The 27,644-nt window shown below is 33.9% G+C and overlaps 1 protein-coding gene across 3 annotated transcripts in view; it reads left to right on the top strand.

Annotated features, from left to right (window-relative positions):
- ADGRL3 (adhesion G protein-coupled receptor L3) overlaps nucleotides 1-27,644 on the top strand; it is an 888,015-nt gene that overhangs the window by 378,902 nt on the left and 481,469 nt on the right. For all 3 annotated transcript variants that reach the window (XM_033214560.1, XM_033214561.1, XM_033214562.1), the window contains one exon: nucleotides 23,766-23,979. In XM_033214560.1, the coding sequence (XP_033070451.1) occupies nucleotides 23,766-23,979 (214 nt within the window). The remainder of the gene's footprint in view (nucleotides 1-23,765; nucleotides 23,980-27,644) is intronic.

Below are 27,644 nucleotides of genomic sequence, written 5' to 3'. Positions count from 1 at the left end.
CTAATCATTCCTAGCTTTTAATTAAAAGTGAGAGATGTACCACTCTTCCTTTCAATTAAACACCTAGAGGCCATTGTAGATTATTAATTGGCCTAATTTCAATATTGTTTTGTCTCTGGGAATAGGGAGGCCCTAAGAGGAGAAGAGAGGAGATGAGAAAATGGCCATTTGGTGGAGCAGTTGGAGCACATACATTTATTGATAAAGTTTGTTGTCTTATATGGGCATGGTTCCTGACACCCTAAAACAGTCACAATAGTAACGTCAAAGATTACTGATTACAGATCACCACACAGATGTGAAAATAATGAAAAATGAAAAAGTTTGAAATATTGCAAGAATGACCAAAATGTGATACAGAGACAGGTAGTGAGCGCATGCCATTGGAAAAATGGCACCAATGGACTTGCTGAATGCAGGGTTGCCACACACCTTCAGTTTGTAAAAAACACAGTATCTGGGAAGTGCAACGAATCAAAGCAGAATAAAGCAAGGTATGCCAGTGTATGTATATACATACACATACACTGACATGATGTTTGTTCTTTTTATATCATCTGTTGTATGGTTTTACTAAAAATCTTAGGCTTGCCGTCTTGAAAATGTATATATTATTAATGAGATGGCCATAAGTGTATGTTAATGTTTTGAAGGAGACTTGAAATTCATATTTAATGACATTATTTTGTCATAATTGATGATGATAAGGGAAATAAGTCTTGTATAACTGACAAAAATTGGAACTTAAATAGAAGGCAAACTCAGTGCAACTTGGGTCAGCTTATGCATGGGATCTCTTCAATATACTTGAATTTGTGCATCTTTTTTTTTTTTTTTTGAAAATGCAGTCTTTTGTCACCCAGGCTGAAGTTCAGTGGCATGATCTCAGCTCACTGCAACCTCTGCCTTCGGGGTTCAAGCAATTGTGCCTCAGCCTCCCAAGTAGCTGGGATTACAGGCACCTGCAAACACGCCCAGCTAATTTTTGTATTTTTAGTAGAGATGGGATTTCACCATGTTGGCTAGGCTGGTCTCAAACTCCTGGCCTCAGGCGATCTGCCTGCCTAGGTCTCCCAAAGTACTAGGATTACAGGTGTGAACCACTGTGCCCAGTCGGATTTAGGCATCTATTATATAGATTAGCAATGTTACTACTAAAATGATCCTTTTCCACCCTGATTTTCTTGAGTTTTCATGGATTTCTAAAATGGAAATCTATGAAATATACCAAGTTTTTCTTGAAATACATGATTTCCAGTTTACAGTTGTGAAAGAGAAAAGTCTAAAATTATATTGATTCAAGAAAAGGTAGGTAAGGGGATTTGCCCCAGAACATTGAACTATAGGAGTTTATTAGTTTGCTAGAGCCATCACAACAAAGAACCATAAACTGGGTGTCTTAAAAATAGAAGTTTATTATCTCACAGTTCCGTAATCTAGAAATCCAGGATCAATGTGTTTGCAAGGTTGGTTTCTGCTCAAGGCTATGAAGACGAGATTTGTTTCAGTGTCTCTCCTTCGCTTGTAGTTGGCTGTGTCCAACTTTATGTGCCTGTGTCCAGATTTCCCCATATTATAAAGACATGAGTCCTATTGGATTAGGGCCCACCCTAATGATCTCACTTTAACTTGATCACCTCTGTAAAGACCCTATCTTCCAGTAAGGTCTTGTTCTTAAGTACTGGGGGTTGGGACTTCAACATAGAAACTTGGAGGGAGTGGGTACCATTTAACACATAACAGGAAGGAAAGGTTGAATTTAAAATAATGATCTGGAAATTTTTTTTCCTCTGGCAGGTTTGTACTTGCAATTTTAAGATATTTTTAAAATATCAACCTTTTCTTGGTATCTGTGGTATGTATTGGAGGAGACTAACAAAATAAATTTTGGCATAAACTGAATACTTTTATCTGATGAAGATAAAAATATATAATAAATAAAGCTAAGAGTTATATATAATGAAATTTTGATAGTTTGTGGGAAATTTATCCTTATAAATAACATTTTTGAATAATAGATTTAGTATAAAATTTGTACACATTTACCATTATTAGAATATGTGTATGTAGTTTTATTGCTCCTTTTGACTGTTATTATTAAAGTTTTATTTTTTCAAGGAAATCTAATCTATTTGCTCAACAAAAATATAACACCCTAACTTATATAATGTGGAATTACCCCTATTGTCTCATCAATCACCCATTCATCTTGGACTCTAAGCTTTAAGAACATTATTAATCATTTACTTCCCATGTTACTTGATAAGGAAGTGGATGTCTAAAGTAGGGAAAGGATTTGCCAAATTCTATGCAATTAGTAGAAGATGCAGGGCAAGAACCCAAATGTTATAGAACAGAAATTCAACTATTTTACAATTTTAAAGGACCTTTGAGTTCATCAGCTCTGTAATTTTCCAGATGAGAGAACTAAGGCTCAGAAAAGTTAAATAATTTGTCAAAGTCATACAGTTAGCTCACTGGTAGAGTAATTACCAAAGTGCAGGCTTAACTGCTGCACTAACTTCTAAATTAGTTCAATCAAGATCATTGTCAAGGGATGTTTTAGTAGCTGCTAGTTTCTGAATGTTTGTGTCCCCCCCCCAAAAAATTTATATGTTGAAAACTGATCACCAATATGATGATATTAGGAGGTGGGGCCTTTGGGAGGTGATAAGATCACGAAGGAGGAGCCCTCATAAATTGCATTAGCGTTCTTATTGAAAAAGGCCCCAGATAGCTGACTTGCCCATTTTACCATATGAGGTCATAGCCAGAAGGTGCTGTCTATGAGGAAGGGGTCCTCACTAGACATCATGTCTGTCAACACCTTGGTCTTGGACCTCCCAGCCTCCAGAACGAAGAGAAGTACATGTCTGTGGTTTATGAGCCACCCAGCTTATGGTATTTTGTTTTAGTAACCCAAAGAGACTAAGACAAAGCCATAAGTAACCTACACTGATTTCCACAACCCTGCCCTCCAAACAACCCTAAATAAAACTACTAAAAGTTTTAGCAAGTGCATGCATAAGTAGGGGAAATAGAATATGTATCTTGCAGTTTTGGGACTATTGAAGTTGCACCTCAATTCCTACTACTATCAGATTAACTGGCCAATTGTTAGGAAGAAAAATTAATAGTAAAGCTTAAACAAGACCCTTTGTCTTCTCACCATCTGAATATTTAGTTAGATCGCTACTTATCCCTTATTCCCTCCTGGAAACTCCATTGAATTCACTGATGTCTTCCACATACCATTCTTGTTAGGGCAGGAAGTAAATTGAATCTAATTATTAATTCGTTTTGTTGTGGTCTTTTCCCTTATTGTTGTGGCTTATATTTTTCTCATTCAATTTTCATTTATCTTTGAATCTACCAATTATGTGATTATTGTATTATCTGATTTCATCAGAAATATTATTTCTCTATCGGTATATAATCTTATCTCCTTTGATTTCTAATCTTTTTTTTGCACAGCCCCACATCAAATATCTATAAACATTTTTAAGGCTTCTCCAGCAAGACGTGCACAAACAAACAAAATAAGAATTATGGTAATGTCTAGAAGTCTATACACTACACTACTCTCCAGCCATCTCTCTTCTGATTTTCTTCAAATTATATTAATACTTTGTAACTAAGTTTAATCTTTATATTCAGTGGATCCTAATTTGTATTTTCCTTTCTTTTCTCTTTGAAATTCATGGTTTAACTACCCCCACTATGGTATAGAAACTATTCTTAATAAGTTGAAGCTGTAGAAGAAAGTCATTGTGAAGTAATTGCTTACATTTATGGTTGGAGCTCTGAGAAACGGAGAAAATTCCCATGATAATATACTTAAAAAGTGGTGAAGTCAGGATTCCTTAACAAAGAATTTCTTCATAGTCTATGTTAGTCCTCCTATAATATACTAAAGCACAAGTTAATGGTCTTTTTTTCAGCCTTCATCCTCATTGAAAATTCTGCACTATTTGATCCTGTTATATCTTGCAGATCCCTTTTCTGCATTTATTTCTATAAGGCATAGCCATGGTTCTCCTCTTGCTTCTTTAACTCCTTTTTTCTCATGATTCCTTCTTCTATTTCTCTGCCTTCCCTCAAATTTAATCTAATCGTTCAGATGATGTTCACCTATCTTGCCTTTTCTCGAACAGTGGCTGTCTTCAATCTATGGATTGTGACTAATGGTTGCATTATGAAGTCAGTTTAATGGAATCAGATGAGAATTATTTTGATAAATAGGAATAGAACAGAGTGACTCTCATATAGCAAGCATTACTTTTGTTTGGAGAGACTTTTTTTCGTTATATGTGGCAGTGTGGCAGAGGTGGGGATGGGGGTGGGGATTTGTATTGGGTTAAGAGAAAATGTATTTCTTAACTATAAGGTCATGGTTAAAAGACTTTCAGAAGCACCTCTCTGACTAGATTGTCTTCCTTGGCATTAGTTTTGTGCTTTTTCATAATACATTTTATGATAAAATTCATGTTTATTTTTTTCACAATACAATTTATTTAGATGTAATTCACATGTCATAAAACTCATTTACCTAAGATATACAATTCAGTGGGGTTTTATAGTATATTTGTACTGTTGTATGACCATCCTCACAATCTAGAATTTAGAATATTGTAATCATCCCAAAAAGAAAAGCTGTACCTATTAACTGTCACTCACAGTTTTCCTTCAAACTCCGAAACCTGCTGGGTGCAGTAGAGCATGCCTGTAGTCCATGTACTCAGGAAACTTAGGCAGGAGGATTACTTGAGCTCCAGAATTTGAGACGATCTTGGACAATATAACAATACCTTGTCTCTGATAATGGCATTAGTAAAAATACTCCCAAGCCCTAGGCAACTTCTAATCTATTTTCTAACTCTATACCTTTGACTATTCTGGATATTCCACATAAATAGAATAATACAATCTAGTATTTTGTGTCTGGCTTCTTTTATTTGGCATAATGTTTTCAAGGTTAATTCAAGTTATAACATGTATCTGTACTTCAATCCTTTTTTTAAAATTTTTAATTTTTCTATTGAGGTGAAAGTCATATAGCATAAGATTAGCCAGTTTAAAATGTGTACCTATGTGGAACTTAGCACATTCACTATAATGTTCAACAACCAAATATATCAAATTACAGAAATATTTTTATCACCCACTTCATTTCTTTTTATTCCTGAAAGACATTACATTGTCTGAATACACTACATTTTATTTATCTATTCATTATTTGATGAACATTTGGATTGTTTTAATTTTTGGCTATCATGATTAATATTGCTACTATGAACATATTTGCACAAGTTTTTGTTGGCAATGTTTTTTCATTCATGAACTTCATGTATCATTTTTAGTTTATATGATCATCATTTACATAACTGATTTACATACAAACCTTGTATTTATGGGCCAAATAGTTACTTAGCTTTTTGTATTGCCTTTAAAAATGAGTGAATTTATCTTTGCTGTCTCCCCTGACTTTCACTTTTTCTTCTAGTAATACAGCCATTTCTGTCCATTTTGATACCATCCTGTCCCTTCTCTCCACATCCTGACAGTTAACAAAATTCATAGTAATTTCCTCAAGTCTTTCAGAGTTTTACTCTCTTTCTATTTTCATTGCTAACATAATATAATCCAAACGTTTATTCCATTTTATCTGGGTGATTACAATTATCATCTTGTTATTCCTTCTACCGTTGCCTCTTTCTAAATTCTCTCAAATTCATCTTGCTCATCTCAGGCATATTATTCTTCCTAATGTGCTGTTAGAACCAAATCAAGACTATTCTCAAAGATACCAACGCCTCATCTCTGAAACACCTCCCTATCCTTCATAGTATTATAATTTTTCACAATTACACTTACCACTAATGGACAATATGAATTTGTGGTTTATATTCTGTCTCTCACAATCAGAAATTAAACTCCATGAGACTAGAGGTTTCTTTTGTTTTTTTCCATTTATTTACTTCTATGCCCCAGCTCTTTGCACTGTATCAAGGAACTCAATAATTATTTGTAGAACCAAACCCAGTGTTCTCTTCAACATAATTTAACACATATTCTCCCAGGTCATTTGCATTATTTCTTGTCTTGTATCTGTAGCTATATTACAAAGTTATACTTCTTGTTATTTCTGAATAAATGCATGTTTTCTTACTTCTGTATTTATTTCAGTTTAAGCCAAGTGAAGAAGTGGGTAAGCATGGAAAAAACCGAGGCTGGAAGCCCATGATGCAGGATTAATGGGGGGTTGCTCAAATGGCCCTTTGTCTTAGAACCTGTAATCAGTGTTATCTCAAAAGATATTTACAAATAGTAAAGACGGAGTAGGGGATGCAAGAGACGATCTTGGAGGAAAGGCATAAAATCCAAAGATTTATATGGAAATGGAGACCATAAACACAAGATACATTTACAGACATCAGGTCTATTAAGGGGCTCAAAGGCCGGGTACAGTGGCTCATGACCATAATCTCAGCACTTTGGGTGGCTGAGTCAGGAGGATCATTTGGGGCCAGGAGTTTGAAACTAGCCTGCGCAACTTGACAAGACCCGGTCTCTAAAAATAAAACAAAATAATAAAATAAAATAAAATAAATAAAATTATCTTGGTATGGTGGCACCCACCTTTAGTCCCAGCTACTCAGGAGGCTGAGACGAGAGGATTGCTTAGGCCCAGGAGTTCAAGGCTGCAGTGAGCTATGATTGCACCATGGCACTCCAGCCTGGGTGACAGAGGCCCTGTCTCAAAAAATAAAAAAATAGAAAGTCTCAGACTTAAGGAACCTGGAGAGTTTGGCCTTAAGTACACACAGGTATCTAATAAAATAACTGTTTGCCTTCATGCAAATAGTTATTTTATTAGATACCTGTGTGTACTTAAGGCTCTCTATGCCTGTGTTCATACCATCACTTCTACCGGGAATGATTTTCTGTATATCTCATATATTCACGTGGAAAAACACTAGTAGCATCAAAACATACTAGAAATAGAACATTGACTAATCATTTACTACGTGCCTAGCACTGTGCTTGATAATTGATTTAATTCCAATGAGGGAAATTCAAGTTATTATCCTCATTTACTATTTACTACTTCAAAAGTTCGAGAAATTTGGTAATGAATAAATAGCTTTTGGACAAGAATCACAGCATTCATATTCATTACATTCATATTCATCTCCCACAGAATAAAGCTTCTTTCTTGGCATATAATAAAACTCAACAGCTGTTTGTTGAATGAATGGTTGAGCAGATAGATAAATAAATTGTATTAACTAACAAATAATAAGAGATTCACATTATATGATTTTTCCCAAATGAACTGTTTGTATGTTTTTGAAGATTTTAATAATATTTGTTAGAGAGTTTTTGAAAATTCTTTTGGCTTTTTATAAATCCTTTTTCTTGGCAATACTTGCTATAATAGATTTATGTTATGGTAAACAAGCCCATAAGCCATACAAAATACAATAATCATGCAATTCCTTTCTTTAAAAGTGCAAATATTATCCCAGTGTGTTTAGAGTTCCTCTATGGAAACTGATCAAGGGACCCCAAGTACCAAAGAAACTTTAACTTTTAACAAATACTTTGTGTGTAGTTATTCTTCCCTGAGTCATTTTGTGCTTCAGTGAAAACCACAATTCACTCAGCTTCTCATGGTCTTCTATTGTGTTCTGTGTACCAGTTTATAGCATAGTCTGTTACTAGACTTACTGAAAACTCTTAGTGCACCCAGATATCATAACATGAGGAAAGAAACACAATATTAAATGCATATAAATTTAAAAGTAATTTATGAGATAGTGTGAATTATCTAAGTGACTACAGATAAAGCTACTTTTAAATATAAATTTTAACAAACACATTTCCCAATCCTTAGAAATTTTAAAACATGGCCTCTGTGACTGGTGGGATTTATTGCAATGTGGTATCTCAAAATACCAAAAATTAAATAATACACCAGCAAGTTGTGATTAATTAAATTTTCACTTAGTTATGTCACAATTTTTTGACCCATAAATAGTAGTGTGTTAATTTTTGTCATGTGAAATTAAGCACTTTGGAGATTTATAATTATTTCAAATGTAAAAGTTCCATGATGTCTTTTCAAGGCTCCATCCTGTGATCTGACCTCATCTATGAGACCACCCAAAATAAAGAACTGCTTTCAGCATTTTGAGTTCCCAAGGATCTTTATGTAAATGATCATCTTTTGCCAAAAATTCAGATTTCTTACATGCCAAACTCTTAGGGCAGTTGTAAAATAAGATTTATGGGTCATCTGAGCCAAATCTTAGGACCTACGTAACAGTTATTTATTAGCACAGAAAGCTACGGATGTAAAAGCATTTATTCAATAAAAATTCAACACCAACAGTGTGCTAAGCATAGCGTAAGGTATTGCTATCTAGCAGGATATTCTGTCACATTTGAAAGAATAACCCCATTAAGTATAATGTGTATATTGCTTATATTGGCCCTAATATTATATAATTTTGAATATTGTGGAAAGTTTCATATTTTTCCAAACTTTTTTCCAAATCAGAATTATGAAGTCGTCAAATTGGATTTGTGTTGTCATCATTATAGTACACAGATTTTAAATATATCTGCGTTCTTCTTAGTCATGGCTCCCTATAGAGAAAAAAATTTATTTTCATTTTCCATCTTTCAAATGCCTAAACATATTTCATAAATGCTAAATAGACATTTAATGCACATTGAATGAGTGAATGATTGTGGGAACATATATCTAATTTCTAATTCTTCCCCCTCTCTATTATTCCCTTCAAGTAATCCTGCTATATTCCTAATGTGATGTAACAATTTTTTTCTAAATTGATATTCAGGTAATATTAAATTATTTTTTAGCAAAATAGAAATCCATTAATTCGTGTTTGCCATCAATTTGTCAACTAGAATATCTTCTTTGATGTGTCTTTGGAGCATCTTTGGACAAGAAGGCTATTCAATTAAAACTGATAAATATAAAGAATGAAAGGAAAAATTCTTATTGACCTACATTCAACAAATAAGGCTACTAAATTGTTTTCAGTGCTGCGGGCTTGGACATACGTAACAATCAGAGAAAGCATAGTGACTGTGAAATACTGGATATTATTCACATTTTCTTATGGAATGGCATTTGACTTTAACAATCGTTAACCTCTCTTTCTTGAAGCCTCAAGTGGCAGAAAGGCAATACAAAACTTTGACCATATAAGTGTACAGACAATAAAAATGAAGAATGTTGAAAAATATATTCATAGTTTATTTTTAAAATTGTTTGATTAAAGAGAAATATTTTCATTCTCAAACCAAAAGGCCTTTGTTACTCAACCTGTTTTATAACTAGGGAATTTACACCTATCCAGTCACCATGAAAGTCTGCTTCAACTCAAACTAAGAGAAAGAGTGCAACTCCATCAGGCCTAAACTAAACCATCAGCATTACTAGAAAGATAATTAAAAATGCACATTTTTCATAAAGCAGCCATATGTATATCTGTGTATATTTGTGTGTGTGTGCTTTTTTAACATCTTGCATATATTGAGAAATGCAGTATAAACAAATAGAATAATTGCAATAAGATACAGGTGGATGTAACTATCATTCATAAAAATTTATCAGTTTATCACTTTAGAACCTTACCAATTAAGTAGAAATGTTAATTTCAAAACAGTAAAATGTTGGCAAAATGCCTTGTGAACTTACAGTCTAAATACAGTGAGCAAGGTAATTGAAAAAATATTTGATTACAAATATTAAGGGTAGAATCTTATTTAGAGGGTAGAAAAATATCAACAATAATCAATGTCAAACAAGAATCTTGGAGATACTAGAGCACAGCCAAGTTGTTAGTAAATATGAAAATAGATGATCAGAATGATATAATTAGTGTTAAGCTCAATGAACCAATATGGTTTGACAGGAAGATGGGTTGACATACAAAATAATTTTGAATTAATGTATTAATGATGGATGTATTTCTTGAAGTTGGGGTACATTTCTAGGCATTGAGAGGATTATTTCATTAAAAACAACTTTCATTTCACTTTGTAATCCCAAATGATAATTTTAGGATTTACTGTTTTTGCTCATGAAAATTTTTTAGAAATAGAAAAATTGGCTAATTTATATGAGAAAATTTTAGTATGTTATTTATTATTAATATTAGAAGGCTTATATATTATTATTAATGTTTGCAAGCATCATTTTACAGCTGCTTTCTCAGGAATATTGTATTTTACACCAATTGAATTAAAGAACTAAATGTCTCTTTAAAAATGTCAGTTGATATTTTCTTAACCACCTGTATTTGAATATTCTTGCAACGTGATTTGATTTGATTGAAGTAGAAAAAGGAATGCAGATTATCCTCTCATTTATCCTTTTTTGGTTTGAATCACAGAAAGCCATTTGTGAATTTAATCATCCTTTCTACTTTCTCCTACAATAAGTTATTGATTCAAGTAAATGTCTGTTTTTAATACTTTGCTTTCAGCTTCCTCTAATAAGAGTTTTAGCAAGACTTAAAGAAATAATTTATTTTGAATAACATAGAGAGCAGATGCTTTATGAGATTTTAAACTTGTGTTTTAGTAATTTTAAAAGTATGCTTGTTTAAAATCATTTTGTATACTCCTACTTTTTTGGGAGAGCCAGAGACAGATACAGAGACAGGTTACCTATGGATAAAACTGGTATGTTATCTCATGGTATCATATTTTGTTGTGTTTTTCCATCATAGTTCTTGTGGACATTCTGGGGTTATTTAAATCTTGTGTATTTATTCATTTTTAATGTTTATCTCCTGCCCCCATCTACTTTGTAAATTTCATAAACTGATGAAACAATGTTTTATTGACCACTGAAAAGTCACCACTTCGAACAGTGCTCAATTTTTATTTGTTGGACAAATAATTGAAGTTAATCACTGAGGTGAAGGGTTGATATTGATCAATCAGGAATGTCAGAATATGTATTTCTCAACCACCATTTTGAAAATTCATTTTTCTTTAACAACTTATGTTTAATTATACATTTAATGAATTGAGGAAACGTGTAGAAATCCAGAATTTTTATTTTAATCTAGTCTAGAAACTCGCTGTGTGGCCCTGAAAAATGTATCTTATTAAGACTTTTTTTTTTTTTTTTTGTTTTTTTTTTGTTTTGTTTTTTTTTTTGAGACGGAGTCTCGCTCTGTCGCCCAGGCTGGAGTGCAGTGGCGCGATCTCGGCTCACTGCAAGCTCCGCCTCCCGGGTTTACGCCATTCTCCTGCCTCAGCCTCCCGAGTAGCTGGGACTACAGGCGCCCGCCATCTCGCCCGGCTAGTTTTTTGTATTTTTTTTTTTTTTAGTTGAGACGGGGTTTCACTGGGTTAGCCAGGATGGTCTCGATCTCCTGACCTCGTGATCCACCCGTCTCGGCCTCCCAAAGTGCTGGGATTACAGGCTTGAGCCACCGCGCCCAGCCTAAGACTTTCTTTAATTTTTTTGTAGATGGGAATATGTGTTTTATTAACCCCAATGGTATATTTTGTGGTTGAGCTGAACAAATATAATAGAGTGCTTTACGTGTCCTGTGTCATTTCATGACAGTTTTCCAACATATAATCCTTGGTAAAGCCTTTTCACCTGTTTCCTGTGATTTCTTTATGTGGTTTTTGAGTCAATTCACACAGCTTTAGAAAGTTAAGTGTGTGAGCTGATTTTTGGCCTTTCAGAATATCATTGTTGTTGTTATTCCTGTTAGACCATAAAAATTGTTCATTCAGAATATTTCTGATGGCTTTGCTGAAAAGCTTGGGAGAGTTGAGAGTTTCTTCCTGAACGAGCTACATATTTCATTTTCACTCAAAAGGTCTTCACTAGTGTCCAGAATTATCCAGCATATGATGTGGGGCTTTCTTTGGTTTTGAGGGTATATTTTGCGTAGAACTGATGGTTTCATTTTGGCTAGTCTATCACAATCTGATTTTTTTTGTGCTTTTTGTGCTTTGGAAAGAAAACTGTCATTAGAATATATGAAAAAGCAAACTGGCTACTCTTCCTGTCCCACATTTCTAGCATTTGGCAATGATCTGGGCTTTCATAGGTTTAGAGACTTGGTTGGTTAATGCATTCCTCATTTACCGATATGACAAGCAGAGATTCACTGTGTTTAGAGTGGGAATTTACATTTAGCGTCTAGTGTGCAGTCAACTTCTTAATAAAAATATGCTTGTGTGGAAACATTGCTAATGAAAGTTTCTCTGGAAATAAAATAAAGAATAAGCATTTGATTTTTGTAAGCGGCATAGTCAATTTGCAGACTTACTCCTAACAAATATACTCTAGTGGAATACATGTCAACTTCTAGTTGCTACAAACATGCAATCCAAAACTTTAGTTAGAAAACATAACAATGTGAAAATACAAATTTGGTCAGACTGTTTACAGTTAGGTTTATTGTTCTAATCTCAGGTGGATTACATAGACAGCAATAGTCCAATTCTGAATGGGTGAATAAAGGGGAATATTTTCCATTCCAAAGCCATTGTAAAGCTTGTGGATAACGGATTTATAGACATTGTTGTACATGTTTTTCAATGTTGAAAATATTACCAAAGAAGTTATTACAAGGTCTCTATTGTGGAAGATTTGTGCTTCAGAATTAGAAACGCCTTAGTATTACTTTCCCTAGGGACAAAACAAAACAAAACAAAAATTATATACCACTGAAAGCTCTTTGTCCTTTCCAGTGAATAATTTGTGTGTGTGTGTGTGTGTGAGAGAGAGAGAGAAAGATATGGGGAGTGTGTGTGTGTGTGTGTGTGTGTGTGTGTTAGGGAAGTGGGGAGGGATGAGGGAGGGAAGGGAAGAATGTGAATAGATTATGCATTTCTTGATAGCATGTGTAATGCAGTGAGGCATTTGTTTGTTGCTTAATAACTCCTTTCCTTCAAAATTAAATTTTTGTGTAGTTTTAAATGTTATCTCTGTTTATTCAAAATGTTTTTTTATTCTTCACTAAATTTCCTATGGTTTCTTCTGTTAAAATCTGCATGATTACAAATTTTCTTGGCTCCACTATAAGAATAACATAAACTTTGTAATTGTTGATTTGCAATAAAGAAGAATAACGTTTATATACTGCTATGAAAGTATGCTGAGGCCAGGTGAGGTGGCTTGCCCCAGTAATCTTAGCACTTTGGGAGGCAGAGGTGGGAAAATTGCTTCAGGCCAGGAGTTCGAGACCAGCCTGGGCAACATAGTGAGATACTGTCTCTACAAAAAAAAAAAAAAAAAAATTAGCCAGGCATGGTGGTGCATGCCTGTAGTTCCAGCTACTAAGGAGGCTGAAGTGGGAGAATCACTTGAGACCAGGAGTTCTAGATTGTAGTGACATATGATCATGCCACTGTGCTCCAACCTGGGTGACAGAGTGGGAGCTTGTCTCTTAAAAAAAAAAAAAAAAAAGTGTAGTGACCAAATTTGACAGTGAATGTCACATTTTAAAATTGAAGTAATATTTTCTATTTTACTACAGTAGATTTTTATACAAAGATTCATACTAAATTTTATAGTATAATATTAGAGTTAGGAAATAATTCTTAAAATTATATTATGTGTTGTGCTGCTAAGAAAAAAAGTTCCTGCCAGGCACAATAAATGGAATAGAATGCTTAACTTACATTTCATATTCAGGAATTAGATTTCACTTCATTAATGAAATGGGAATCCATAAAGATTATACCACTGATTATTAGTGCGATATTCTTGTACCACCTTACATATTTCCTAAAAGAAGTTCCCTTTCCTCTTTTCTCTGTGTGTGACACCCAAGGAGAGTTATTGCATCTTGTCTCTATGATTTTCTAGTTCATGCCTTCTATTCTTCCTATCTTTGTCTAAGCCACAATTTGGTAAATGGGGGTGATAATTTTTCTAAACTGTTATCATTGGGAATTTGAAATAAAGTGATACTTTCAAAGCACCAGTGCATGAAAAACACTTGATAAATGTTACCAATGATCATTGTCATATTGCCCTGAATAACTCATTCCAGTATCTTCCTCATTAATACCCACACTCTCTTTCCTACAACCCTAATCTGTTTGAATAATCTATTGTCTAATAATTTTTAAGATTAGTTTGATAAATCTTTTTATTATGTCATTGTATTATATCATAATGTTCTATCACTTTAACTAATTTGAACTCTATTCTGTGTCTAACTTTAAGGCTTTCTTTGATTTTACCACTGTTCAGTTCTGTTCCTACTTCCTTTATAAATACACCTTTCTTTGCTCACATTTTTTGCCTGAAGTATTTTACTATCCCTCTCCAATATCCACACATATTGTTTCATCTTTAAAGGACAACTCAAATCTTCTTCCTTCAAGAAATTTTTTTTAAGCACACTAACACATGTTTATTTGATTTCTCTGAAATTCTTACTTTTTATCTGTTCCACATCATTCTGCTTTATAATGCTTTAAGCTTTGCATAGGCATGTATTCATTCTTTCTCCAGCTACAAGCTTCTAGAGTCCCATGGAGACAGAAAGATTCATAGTATCCATGTTCTGGGTCATGAACCTATCTCTTCTCTCCTGATCTGAACTTTCCCCCTTCTGGTCTTGTTAATCATGAGTAACATCCCTTGCCTTTGGGAGCTTGCTACACATACGTGAAGTTTTATCATTTCCTTTATTTCACGTGTTAACTCTGAAGCTTCCACTAGACTCTTGGAACTCCATCCCATATAAGACCACTCCTAGGCCTGAGATAACACCTAATGTGAAGAGAGACTTTAGAAGACACCCATGTCTTATGTGTAATAACTCCCAGCATCCATGGTGTAAGGGATCAATATGCATTTAGAATTAAATTGGAATATTTTAAGAAATTTCTTTTGAACTAAATAATTCTTTTCAGTGGATCCTTGTTTATCTTGAAATTATAGTTCTTACTCTTAAGAACATGTTGAACAGCTGGTTTGGAATTTTTGACATTTAGAAGAATGGGAAAATTATGATATGTGAAATTTGATAAAGTTTTAGAAATGTTATTCCTCATGAATTGGAAGACAATGTGGAAAGTGATTTTTATTAAATGTTGAAATGCTATAGTAAGTAGATATGGAATGCATGTATTCACACACTTGCTGCTTTTTTAGGCAGTCTTCACATAGACAATTTCATTTGAAGGTCACAGCTTTGTGTAAGTGCCCTCAAAAAGGATGAGGTTCATGATGAAGCTCCACAAGTCAAAAGAATAGCTGCTTAATTGCTTTATGATGTAACACTCATTAGAACTTTTTTCTATAAGTTCAGAAACTTTATATTAAAACATCTAAATTTCATGCTTTTCTTTTGACCTCAGAACATGATTGTCTTCGGTTATTCTTTCAGGGTGTCAGTTTTAATTGTCACTTTGTTACACTTAGTTAAATGCTAAAGTGCCATTTAAATTATATGTGTTCTTTTTTGAAATAGAATTGTTAGAATTCAGTGTATTAGAAGCTTACTGATAGCAATATGTACTTTTAGAGAGAGTAGATGATGGGTTATTTTTTTTTGGTTACCAGTGTTGTTTTTGCTGCCAAGTGTTTTGGATTAGATTTTTCAGAGCACATTTCTTAAAACTTAGATAAATGTGTTGGCATGTAAAATGACACAGAGAAAATACATGTATTTAAGAAAATTATGTCAAAGGCTCGGCTGAAACTTAAAATTGATAGTATTTACTTTTTGGCAGCATTTAAGTAATGATATGTTTTTCAAAGGCATGCCAACAGGTAGAATCATGTCCACTTTTAGATATGTAAGTGTTCGTATCTATAATTAAGAAACTCTTTTAGGGCCGGGCGCGGTGGCTCAAGCCTGTAATCCTAGCACTTTGGGAGGCCGAGACGGGCGGATCGCGAGGTCAGGAGATCGAGACCATCCTGGCTAACACGGTGAAACCCCGTCTCTACTAAAAACTACAAAAAAACTAGCCGGGCGAGGTGGCGGCGCCTGTAGTCCCAGCTACCTGGGAGGCTGAGGCAGGAGAATGGCGTGAACCCGGGAGGCGGAGCTTGCAGTGAGCTGAGATCCCGCCACAGCACTCCAGCCTGGGTGACAGAGCAAGACTCCGTCTCAAAAAAAAAAAAAAAAAAAAAAGAAACTCTTTTAGAATCATAGGCCTTGACTTACAAATAGTTTAATTAACTTCTTCCTCAGAGGAATCAAATCTGTTTCATTTTTATTTTTTTAATTTTCAAAAGAGCTCTTTTTTTTTTTCTTATGATCAGTGAGATACAGGGGGAAAAATCGTTTTTAGCACCTATTAGTAATTCAGCACTGTTTCCATAAAAATACTAATAACCTAAATGCTGTTTAAGCAAACGGATGGTAATACTAGACTATTTGTATGATCATTCATAATATTTTTTCTTTCATTGATTTGGTAATTTTTCAATATCTATCTAACAGTTTCAGTGTCAGTTCTTTAAACATTCCTTCAGGCTTGGTTCTGGACTGTATTGTATAGCGAAAAACTCTGTGGCTTAAAACAATAAACATTTATTATCTTCCACAGTTTCTGTATGTTAGGAGTCCAGGAGTAGTTTAACTAATTGAGTATAGCCCGGGTGTCTCGTGGGGTTGCATTTGCCTGAAGGAAGGCTTTCTGGTGGATGGAAGATCAGCCTCCAAGGTGCCTCTCTCATGTGCCTCCCAAGTTTATCCTGGGGGCCTCAGTTCTTTGCTCCCTGGACCTCTCCATAGGACTGCTTGAGTGCTCTCAAGATATGATAGTTGGCTTTGCACAAAACAAGGGACCCAAGGAAGACTGAAGTGACAGTGTGTTTTTAATGAACTACTCTCTGAAATCATATACTCATTTATACCACACTAAGTCCTTTAGAAGCAATTCACTCAGTACATCCACATTCTAAAGGAAAGGGAAGAATACTGGACGAGTATCAAAGAACTGTGAACACATTTGAAAACTGCCACATGTATTGATGGCTGTTGTGAAAGTTTGGTTCTTATCTTCTTAGTTTAAAGAATTTAAATAAGAGACACACAGCAATGGAGATGCAGCATTGAACAATTTATGGCAAAGAAGAAAGAATATTTTGAAAGTTAGGTGCAGAATAGACAGTACACCTTGAGAGATGATTCAGAGAGGGCTGCTCATAAGGATGAGACAGCCAGTGTTACTGGGAAAACTCCCTTTGTGGGAGTCATCTTACATGATTATTCATGAGAAGGTGGGAAGAGGCGTTACTAGTAAGCATGTTCTGAGTGGTCCTCTGGGTGCACATGCACGGTAGCTGTACATGCTTGTTCATACATCACATGTCTCATTAGCATCTTAAATCTCCATCCAGGGGTGTGTTTTTCACTATTATAATCAGCAAAGAGTAACTTTGAGGACAGGTAAAATCAAAATGTGCATGTCCTCCATGGGACAATTCCCTCCTAGAGATAGCTCTTCTTGAATGAGCTTGACTGCAATGTGAGTACTGAAAGAATTGCTCTTAAAGGGCCACAGTTGCTGCATCTCCAGGACATGGTCACTTCCTTGATTGCCTATCCTGACTCACTTTGACCGCTTGAAATATCTGCACTCCCTCCCTAGGTTAGCTTATCTACTGCTGTGATTTTTTTTTTTTTTTTTTTGACGGAGTCTCGCTCTGTTGCCCAGGCTGGAGTGCAGTGGCCGGATCTCAGCTCACTGCAAGCTCCGCCTCCCGGGTTTACGCCATTCTCCTGCCTCAGCCTCCCGAGTAGCTGGGACTACAGGCGCCCGCCACCTCGCCCGGTTAGTTTTTTGTATTTTTTAGTAGAGATGGGGTTTCACCGTGTTAGCCAGGATGGTCTTGATCTCCTGACCTCGTGATCCGCCCGTCTCGGCCTCCCAAAGTGCTGGGATTACAGGCTTGAGCCACCGCGCCCGGCTACTGCTGTGATTTTTAAGCACTACCTTTTAACTGTCAGATTGATGAAAATCACTCTTCTGATTCATAGACTTGTATATTTAACTTCCTACCAAATTTTGTTCATGACACTAAAATCTAACCATTTGCTTATGTCAGAAACCTGAGAGCCATTCTTGTCACTCTCTCCCTTACCTTTCATGTTCAGTCTGTCATCAGATCATATAACTCTTTGTTCCTAAATGTTGATCAAATACATTCTTTGTCATTACCCATTTAAAACAACCGTCTTTGCTTATCTTTATTACTACAAAATAGTCTTCTAATTTGCATTTCTTATTGATTCTTTTGTAAAAAATTATTTGATAGATTTCTTGTCTTTTTTTAATACACAGGATTTGCAGTAAACGAAATATGAAGGGAAGGAAATGGAAAATAAATAAAAATATAAGCCATTTTGCTGATGCTTTTATAATTATAGCAGACAAATAAGGCAGTCTGAAGATTTTCATCTATGCTATATGGAGATTAGGCTGTAGCCCTTATTCTTTTTTCTTTTAATTTTTTTTTTTTTTTTTTTTTTGAGACAGAGTCTCGCTCTGTCGCCCAGGCTGGAGTGCAGTGGCCGGATCTCAGCTCACTGCAAGCTCCGCCTCCACCTCCGGGGTTTACGCCATTCTCCTGCCTCAGCCTCCCCAGTAGCTGGGACTACAGGCACCCGCCACCTTGCCCGGCTATTTTTTCTTTTAATTTAATTTAATTTAATTTATTTTAATTTAATTTAAAGTTCTGAGATACATGTGCAGGACATGCAGGTTTGTTACATAAGTAAGTGGTGCCATGGTGGTTTGCTGCACCTATCAACCCATCACCTAGGTATTAAGCCGTGCATGCTTTAGCTATTTATCCTGGTGCTCTCCTTCCCCACCGCCCCTGCCCCCAGGCCCCAGTATGTGTTGTTCCCCTCCCTGTCCCCATGTGTTCTCATTGTTCAGCTCCTACTTATAAGTGAAAACATGTGGTGCTTGGTTTTCTGTTCCTGCGTTAGTTTGCTGAGGATCATGCCTTCGAGCTCCATTCATGTTCTTGCAAAGGGCATGATCTCATTCCTTTTTATGATTGCATAGTATTCTGTGGTGTATATGTACCATATTTTCTGTGTCCAGTCTACCATTAATGTGTAACCCTCATTTTTGAGTGGATCACTCAGTGTAGAGCAGTGCATGGGAAAAAAAAAAAAAAAAAAAAAAAAAAAAACCAGATTTGACTAGGACATTGAACACTTGGCCCAGGGAGAGACAGAAAAATGCTTGATTTATCTATCATGTATTATTTACATTCCCTTCCCCCAGTGCAGTGGCAGGTGATTTAGTCCATACAGTAAAAATCTTCCTTGAACATATATGAAATGCCCTTCTCTATATTTCTCCCATGACTAAGGAGCACCTTCTTCAAGTCGTCAGTGACCACTGATATTTCAACTTCTTTGTTCATCCCTTTTCTCTTACTCTATAGACACTCACTTAGCTACTTTATATATTAACACGGTTTTAGCCTATATTCTGCTCCTGAATTCTAGACTCATGCATCTAACTGATTATTAACCATTTGCAGGTATCCTAACACCTTAAATTTAACGTATTTCAACTAAATTTATTATATTTGTTATAACCTCAACCAATTAATTGCCTACTTGCCTCTTAGACTGTATTTAGTCTTTTACTTATTGATATGTTTTGTACCATAATTGCATGTCTGAAGTAATATTCCCTTCTTTGAAAGCCCCCTGTTTATAACCTAGGATTACCTTGGCAAGTCTCTGACCCCAGTCCTTGGAGACCAAGAGGAATCACCTGACTCTTGATTGGTTGCCTACTTCTAGCCTCCTGACTTCCCATTCTTAGTCTGGTATCTTTAGTTATCACACACAAGTTCATCAAGGACTTATAGCATATTGAGTCAAAAAGCAGCAAATAGGTTTATCAGTAAGGGAGAGAGCCCAAGGAGAAGGAAACAGAACAACAAGAGGTTTCAGTAATGAAGTGGCTAAAATCTCAGAAAAGAAGTAAAAAATCAGATTAATGTCTGTGGAAAACAAGTGAGCAAGAATAGGGAGCTATTTCTTTTATTATTTGATATTTATTTTTTATGTGCTTTCCTCACAGTTAATAATGATCCAAAGAACTTTTCACTAGCTGTATGTTTGATATGAAATTTGGAAACTTTCTGAGGTTCTGGCATCTTTATCAGAGAAGTTTAATTAGTTCATGTCCCTTTAGTCAGTCCTATGGTCAGTGAGTAGTTCCAAAGTGTGGCATCCTAGCAGAGGGTTTCTAGATTTCACATCTAAACCTTTTCCAATTTATTCAGCGGATATTTATTACACACCTAATATATGACACTGTAATCTTTGATATAACAGATTACTTTGTGGAATAAAAATGGGAAGGAGCATGAGAAGGTATGTATATGCCTTCTTTGCTCCAAATTATTACGTTATGAGCCAGTCCACAATGCCCAATGCAATGTTAACCTGGCACAACATGCAGTAGACTATTTGACTGATTACTCTGCATTTTGAATTGTTGAAGTTTTCCATGTTTTAGTGTTTTCCTCTTCTAACCACGTCTTTCCATTAGTAGCATGATAACTGAATGGCAGAAACCTTTTCTTAACAAAAATCATTTTTTTTTCCTTTGGAGCTTGGTTGTTATTAAAACAGTAAAATAATTAAAAGTAATTTAAATAGCTAATTAGATAATCTTATAGAGTAGTTTCCAGCAATACATTCCCGTTAACAAATTCCCTTAAACAAAGCACACATCATTTATGGAGTGCAATTTGTCACTGGGTTACTGATGATATAAATGCAATTATATGTTCAGTGGAAGAAAGCATACACAAATAAACTTTGGTTCTCCATAAAAATTGCCATATCCATAACCGTTGAATATTCTTACAAGTCCAAAAGATACATGGAAAATTGGGGCCTCGACATTTTAATTGACTTTGCAACTGTCTAGTGTCTGGTACTAAATCATATTTTTAACAGTGAAGATCCAGATTAAAGCTATGTCATTGTTTTGACAAAACTGACCCATGAGTTTATAAATCAAATTCTCCACTTAGTGAAACAAATGCTTTTTGCTAATTTGTTTTTTTATTGTTACATTAACCTTTTTTTTTTGTTCAAAAAAAACCAACTTAATTGACTAGTTTAGTCAACATACTATAGCTAGATGAATTCAATGTTTGGAAGCAGTTTCAATGTGATTTTTTATAAAATGATTATAAAAGGAAACAATTTGTCTCTTAATAAATGTGTAAAAATTTACTCTAAAATATTCTGAGAATTCTGATATTAAGGACTTTTGTGAAAACAAAAACAAAAACACCTCTATGATTCCATTTAAATTTACCAAAGTCCTTTTTTTTATTCAATGATTCTATTATATAAGACTTTAAGTACACTATTGAAAATGTCTGTATCCATGAAAATAGAATCTCAGTATTGAAAAGGACTTCAGATTTAAATAAGCATCCAATTTCTGAGTGACAAAGAATTTTAATTTAGGGACAATAGAAATGCACGTATCAGAAATTTAGTGTCTATTGTGAGAGTACCTTGCCAAGTGTTGACACAACAACAAACTTTAAAAATAACAGTACAACCAATCTTTAATTGTGCTAACTCTCTTCAGTCAATGCTGTGGATATTCTAGATTCTTCTGTGGGTGTGTATGTGTGTGCACACGAGAGAGAGAGAGAGAGAGAGAAATAAAATGTTGAACACCAACCAGAATGGAATTAACTGTGCAGTGCAACTTGAAGAACGTCAAGTGACCTGTTAACCTGTTAAGAAGTTTTGCCTAGGGTCTATGGTACAGTCATACTTTTTCAGAAATATCATACAAATGAGGTGAAGACCTACATCACTCTCAACTTTTAAATTATGGGTATATTTCACAAACCAAATCAATATTTTCTCTAAACTTTAAGTGAAAATATTTATAGTTATATGTTTTTCTTTGCCCCTCTATTTCTCACCTCCCTGCCTCTCTCCTCCCTTCTTTTCACATTTCATGCTTTGTAGAAAAACCACAAGAAGACAAGCATATATTTATTTAAATACATGTCTTTTGTGCATGTGCACATTAGTGATTTAATCAACTATAAATGCAAATTTAAGCTATCACATGTTTCTCTATAACTGATTCTCTTAATGTGGAAATCAACTTATTTGACAGTTAGTAAACACTTCATTTAAATTTTAATTACATGCTTATAAAAGAAGATTTGTTGAGTTAATATAACTTAACATTTGACTCTTTCCCAATAATGCAGTGATTATGTTCACAATCTTGGAGAGGGAAACTGTTAAACTTGACAGGAAAAGCAGACATTTTTCTATATAAAACTTAAATATAGATGTCCAGCAAACATCTAAAATTAAACATCAAGCTAGAAAAAGTGTATTTCTCATAAATGTAAAGGACAAATGTTTATTTTTTTTTTACAAAAAACTTTTATAACAGTAAACTTTACATAAATGTAAGCAACCATTCACGAATAAAAGCAATATAAAAGGTCAATAAATATATGAAAATATATTCCACAGTACAAGTAAAGTAGTACAAGTTAAAGATATTATACCATTCTTTATCAAATTGACAAAACTTAAAGGAATTGATAATATTTAGTTTTGAAAAAGAAAGTATTGTTGGTAGAAAGTATACATTTTCAAGTTTATTTGAAATCTATTGATATTTGCCAAATTTGAAATGTATTGCCCTCTTGATCCATCGATCTCATTTTTTAGAAATATACCATACCATCAAATGTATTTGGATAATTAGGTTTTCTCAAATATATTACTCAAATATATAATTACTATATATTTCTCAAATATATAGGTGCACAGATAGGTTTAGGCTTCCTTGCAGTATTATGACACAAAAACACCAAGACCTTTCCAAGTGTCCATGAACATAGTACCAGTTAAATAATTTATATTTTTATGAGATGTAGCCATTAAAAATGAAGGAAAAAATATCCAGATATGGAAAGATTTCCATCATATGTCATTATATTTATAAATAAAATAATACAAAATATCAAACAATGTGTATAGTGTGATACTACCTGAGTAAAATTACCAGAGTAAAATGAAAAGAGGAGTGGGAGAACACACACATTTCTGTTTCTGTGAAGAAAATTATAATTTGGAGGTCTCCACATGGGTAACTAGTTAGCTGTTGACTTTGGGGGAAGAGTATGGGGAGGAGCTAAAGGAAAATATAACTTCTCCTCCAAACGAATCTCCATTTTCTTAAATAGCATGCATTAGTTCTACAGTGAAATCATGAAGTATTGCCTCAAACAATGGAAGTATGTTGTAAAATTGAAATAGATTAAGTATATTTAAAGTCAACGATAGTGCAATTTTTCAATGATGATTTTGTTATTAAAAAGAAGAAAGGAACACTTGCAAGGTTTATCTGAATATCTGACTGTATAAACTGGATGATATCTCTATCTAGTTTTAATCTGACACACCAGGCCAAGAGTTTAATACAAAATCGACAGTACCTTTTTCCATTTATAAGAAAAACAAATGTGATAAAGATTTTAAGAACTGTTTTTGTTAAAATAGAATAAACATATTTATAAAGTTACTGAATAGAAAAATATTCTAGTTTAATTAAAATTATGAATCTTAACTGCTTTGTATCTTGGTATTGATTTACCCCAAACACTGGAAAAGCAAACACATGTAATCTTCCTTTGTATGTGGTAAGAATGGCATCTCTTTTCTTCTTCCTCCTTTTGGCAGCTTTCAGCCGTGCCCCAATTCCGATGGCTGTGGTCCGCAGAGAGCTATCCTGTGAGAGCTATCCTATAGAGCTCCGTTGTCCGGGAACAGACGTCATCATGATAGAAAGTGCGAACTATGGCAGGACTGATGACAAAATTTGTGACTCTGACCCTGCTCAGATGGAGAATATCCGATGTTATCTGCCAGATGCCTATAAGATTATGTCTCAAAGGTATGATACTTCTAATATTCTTTTCTTTGTGCATAATATAAACCTTCAACATGCATCTGTGTTACATATTGAACATAAGAACATAAACAGTATTATGTATTTTAGGATATTTTGAAATAGTTTTCCATATCTGACTATTCCCTATATCACCAAAATGCTAATTGCAAGCAGCATTTGGAAAGTATTACAATTTACTGGATTATCTATTACATTTCACGGTCTGCAAGACATTGCATGCTGTTATTTTGATAGTGTTCTCTAGAACTGAGTTCATTACATGAGAGAAGAAATGTATTTTTCACAACTTGCAGAAATAGGATTTTCTCCAAATATGGCAGAAAAATTATTTTACTGCTAACAATAACTTTCTAACAATGTAGGGAAAAAAAGAAGAAGTAAAAATTAATAGATAATTTTATAATCATTAATCAAAATATAGTAAGAGTATTGATTAAGGATTTGTTGGCCATGGAAAATAATTTTAAAAGTATTCTTTTACTATTCAGCATCTGACATTAAATATTTGAGCAATCTAAATATGGCCATATTAACATAACATAGATATAAATATATAATATCAGTGGGTAAGAAAAATATTTTTGATTCTAAAAAGACTGGTCAATAGGAATGCATATTATATAAGCTTAAATTATGTTAAAATTTCTTGATAAGTTAGCTATATATTATATATCTCTTAGATATTTGTTCACTATTACCATGCTTTCTCAGAAATCAGAGATAAAGTCATTCATTTACTATAAGCCTACAGCTATTCAGTTATTTCTTTTCCTTCTATTATTTAAATACTTTTTAAAATATAGGGAAAACTATATTTTAGATAAAACTAAACAAATTGAAGTCTAAAGACAGAAACAGTAGATTTCAAGGTTTCTCTCTCTTGTACTGAAGAAAGCCTTCCTTATTTTTCACCTTTTGTCTTCTTCATATTCAAAATTCTGGCAAGTATTTTTGTGTGTAATTAATACATTCATAGTCAATATCTTATTTTTATAAATTACTGTTGTATAAACTATTAATACAAATTATAATATGTCAAGTTTTTGATGATTAAGGCATCTGAGGTGTACTTGAAGGATAATGAAATCTGGGCAAATCTGAGGGCTTTTATTTGTCTGTTACTCAAATGACGGCTCATACTAAGGTGAGCATTAATAAGAAATAAGATATTAAAATTAGAGATTTCATTTGATAAAAGTTTGGTTGCATCTTGTTGTTCTTGTGTGCCTCTATCATTGTTACATGTTTGAGATACATATCTCCAACTATATTAAATGCTATGCCTGAAAGACTTCTAATTATTTCATTGTCTGTAGGTATTTTAATGGCATTTCAGGAGTGGTTTTCTATGAGTACTATTCAGTGGGCACTAGGACTAAATTGTTATGTTTATTTGTTTTAGTTAATCAAACATAAGATTCTGTAGAATTCATTTGGAATGTGGGTTGAGAAGGAAATTCTGCCTTTCTCTGATTCATTTGTCACTTAAAATGTAATAGAAGCATTAGCTCTTTCATCTCTGTATGATTTTCACTGAAATTGTTTTAATCCTTTCATTGATATTATTAACGGCTCCAAAAATAAGCCTTTAATCTTATAACTATTTCAAAAAAGTAGTTATAATGGATCCTTTAGAGCCACTGAACTATATGGGATGCGTACACTAAGTGACAAATCTGTAGAGTAAAAATACTTTAAGCACCGTTAGTAAATCATTTGTGTAAGCCCTCCTGGTGGTTTCACAAATATGAGTTGTCAGTTAGCTGAAATAACTGTGGTTAATTCTCCATGGAAGCAAGTTTCTCACTTGCCTTTTAACTATTAAATGTACTACATTTAGACTTGTCCAAAGTAAACGTTTTTGACTCTCTGAGAAAAGAAATCAGGTTCTATTTTGTAAGCTCCCAAGAGACGCGATGGTCATGGTCATTTAAGCTGCTTTATAATGAACTTAGTTACACTATTATGCCAACCACAGCATGTTAAATAGTGCTAATAATTACTACTTATGATATGGACATCATACTAATGGTATAAACAGTTTAAATAGATTAAAGCATTTAAACTGAAATCATAATGGAAAACATGTTTTTTTAAAAGGTATCTTAATTCTTTTCTTTTGCTTAAACTTCTAGAAAGAGACTGTATCAGAGTCTAAACATTTCTAAGCATGTCTTATGAAGGATTATTACTCAGCATAAACAGCATTATTATCACTGTATTCTTGTATAACCCTGTTAAAAAAGCCCATAACTTGCTTCAGCTTGATGCAGTAGACAGATGCCTCAGGCAAGGAGCAACATGAAAGGTCATTGAGGCAGATGTTTGAATATACATTGAACAAAGGCATAAATTAAACTGCATACTGACGTGTAAATTAAATTAAAGCTAGGTGTGAAAAATTTGGAAGTTGAATTGAAAGGCTGTAACTCTTGATTTCCATATTTTTCTTCAGTGGAGCTATGTAATCTGATATATGCTCTAGAGAAGCCACTTTCTTCATTGCTTTCCAGATTTCATGTTCTTCAATCACGTGTGCTCTCATGCCATTCTGTCCACCACCCACCAATAATAGTCCATGCTTTACCTCTGTTTCATTATCTTACCCGATAACTTGTTAAAATATCACAACAGATTTATTTGCCCTTCTCAGAAACTTATACTTTTACTCAATTATTATCATCTACATCCCTCTTTAATCTCATCTAAACATTAACAAACCTATATTATCATACAGCTGCCTTGTCTAAAGCAAATTGTGGGCTTCTAGAAGGCAGACTGCCTGTTGATTTTACCTAAAACCAACTTTGTATATATAAATTAATAAATAAATATGCTCTCTAATTTTGTCATGCCACTTAAAACTTTCTTAACTCTATTATTTGAATGGTTTCTATTTCTTTTTGTTTTATTTTTATATATTTTAGAGAGTTTTTAAAAAAATATTACACATAACTTTGGAAATCTAAATATGAAAATGACAGTTCAGCAACTGGATAACTAGAAATTTTACATTTGGCATTCAGCTTAGGTTTCATGTTATTCTTAAATATTAATGGAAATATTTCAGTTGTTAACCAGCACTTACTTGAAAGTTTACAACGTTCAGTTTACCATGACAGTTACTTTGGAGTTTGATGGATAAATAAGTTAGCTGTGTTTTCTCCCCATAAAACTATGTAGTTTTTGGCAGATGAGAAAACTCAACTATATCATTTGCTCAACATTTTACTTTTTATCTCATTTATATGTATTGAAGAGATTAAAGGAGGAAGGCTCTTTCAGCTAAATGATATAAGAGCGCATTTCACTGGAGAGGAAATCTTAGAGCTGCTTCTTGAAAGATGGCAGCATTAGTGGAACCAGAAGAGACCTAAGTGATACTAGCTATATAAGTGGAAGAACACTAGTAAAGAACACAAGGACATAGCTTTTTTCTAGTAATCTTTTGCTTATCCTCTGTTCACAAGTTTATTACTGTTCTGCTGTGGACTTTTTATTGATGTATAATATATCTACAGAAAATTCCATATATCATACATGTACACCTCAATGAATTTTCACAAATCAAGCTCATCCATGTAACTATCACAGACAAGGCAGAAAATTAACGTCGCCTTAGAAAGCTCTCCTTTGTGCTCTGCATC

This window comes from Trachypithecus francoisi, unplaced genomic scaffold, assembly GCF_009764315.1.
Source record: "Trachypithecus francoisi isolate TF-2019V2 unplaced genomic scaffold, Tfra_2.0 Lachesis_group1, whole genome shotgun sequence".
NCBI lineage: Eukaryota > Metazoa > Chordata > Mammalia > Primates > Cercopithecidae > Trachypithecus > Trachypithecus francoisi.
The sequence above is the reverse complement of the archived record's forward strand: the minus strand, read 5'-3'. Positions and strand labels throughout refer to the sequence as shown.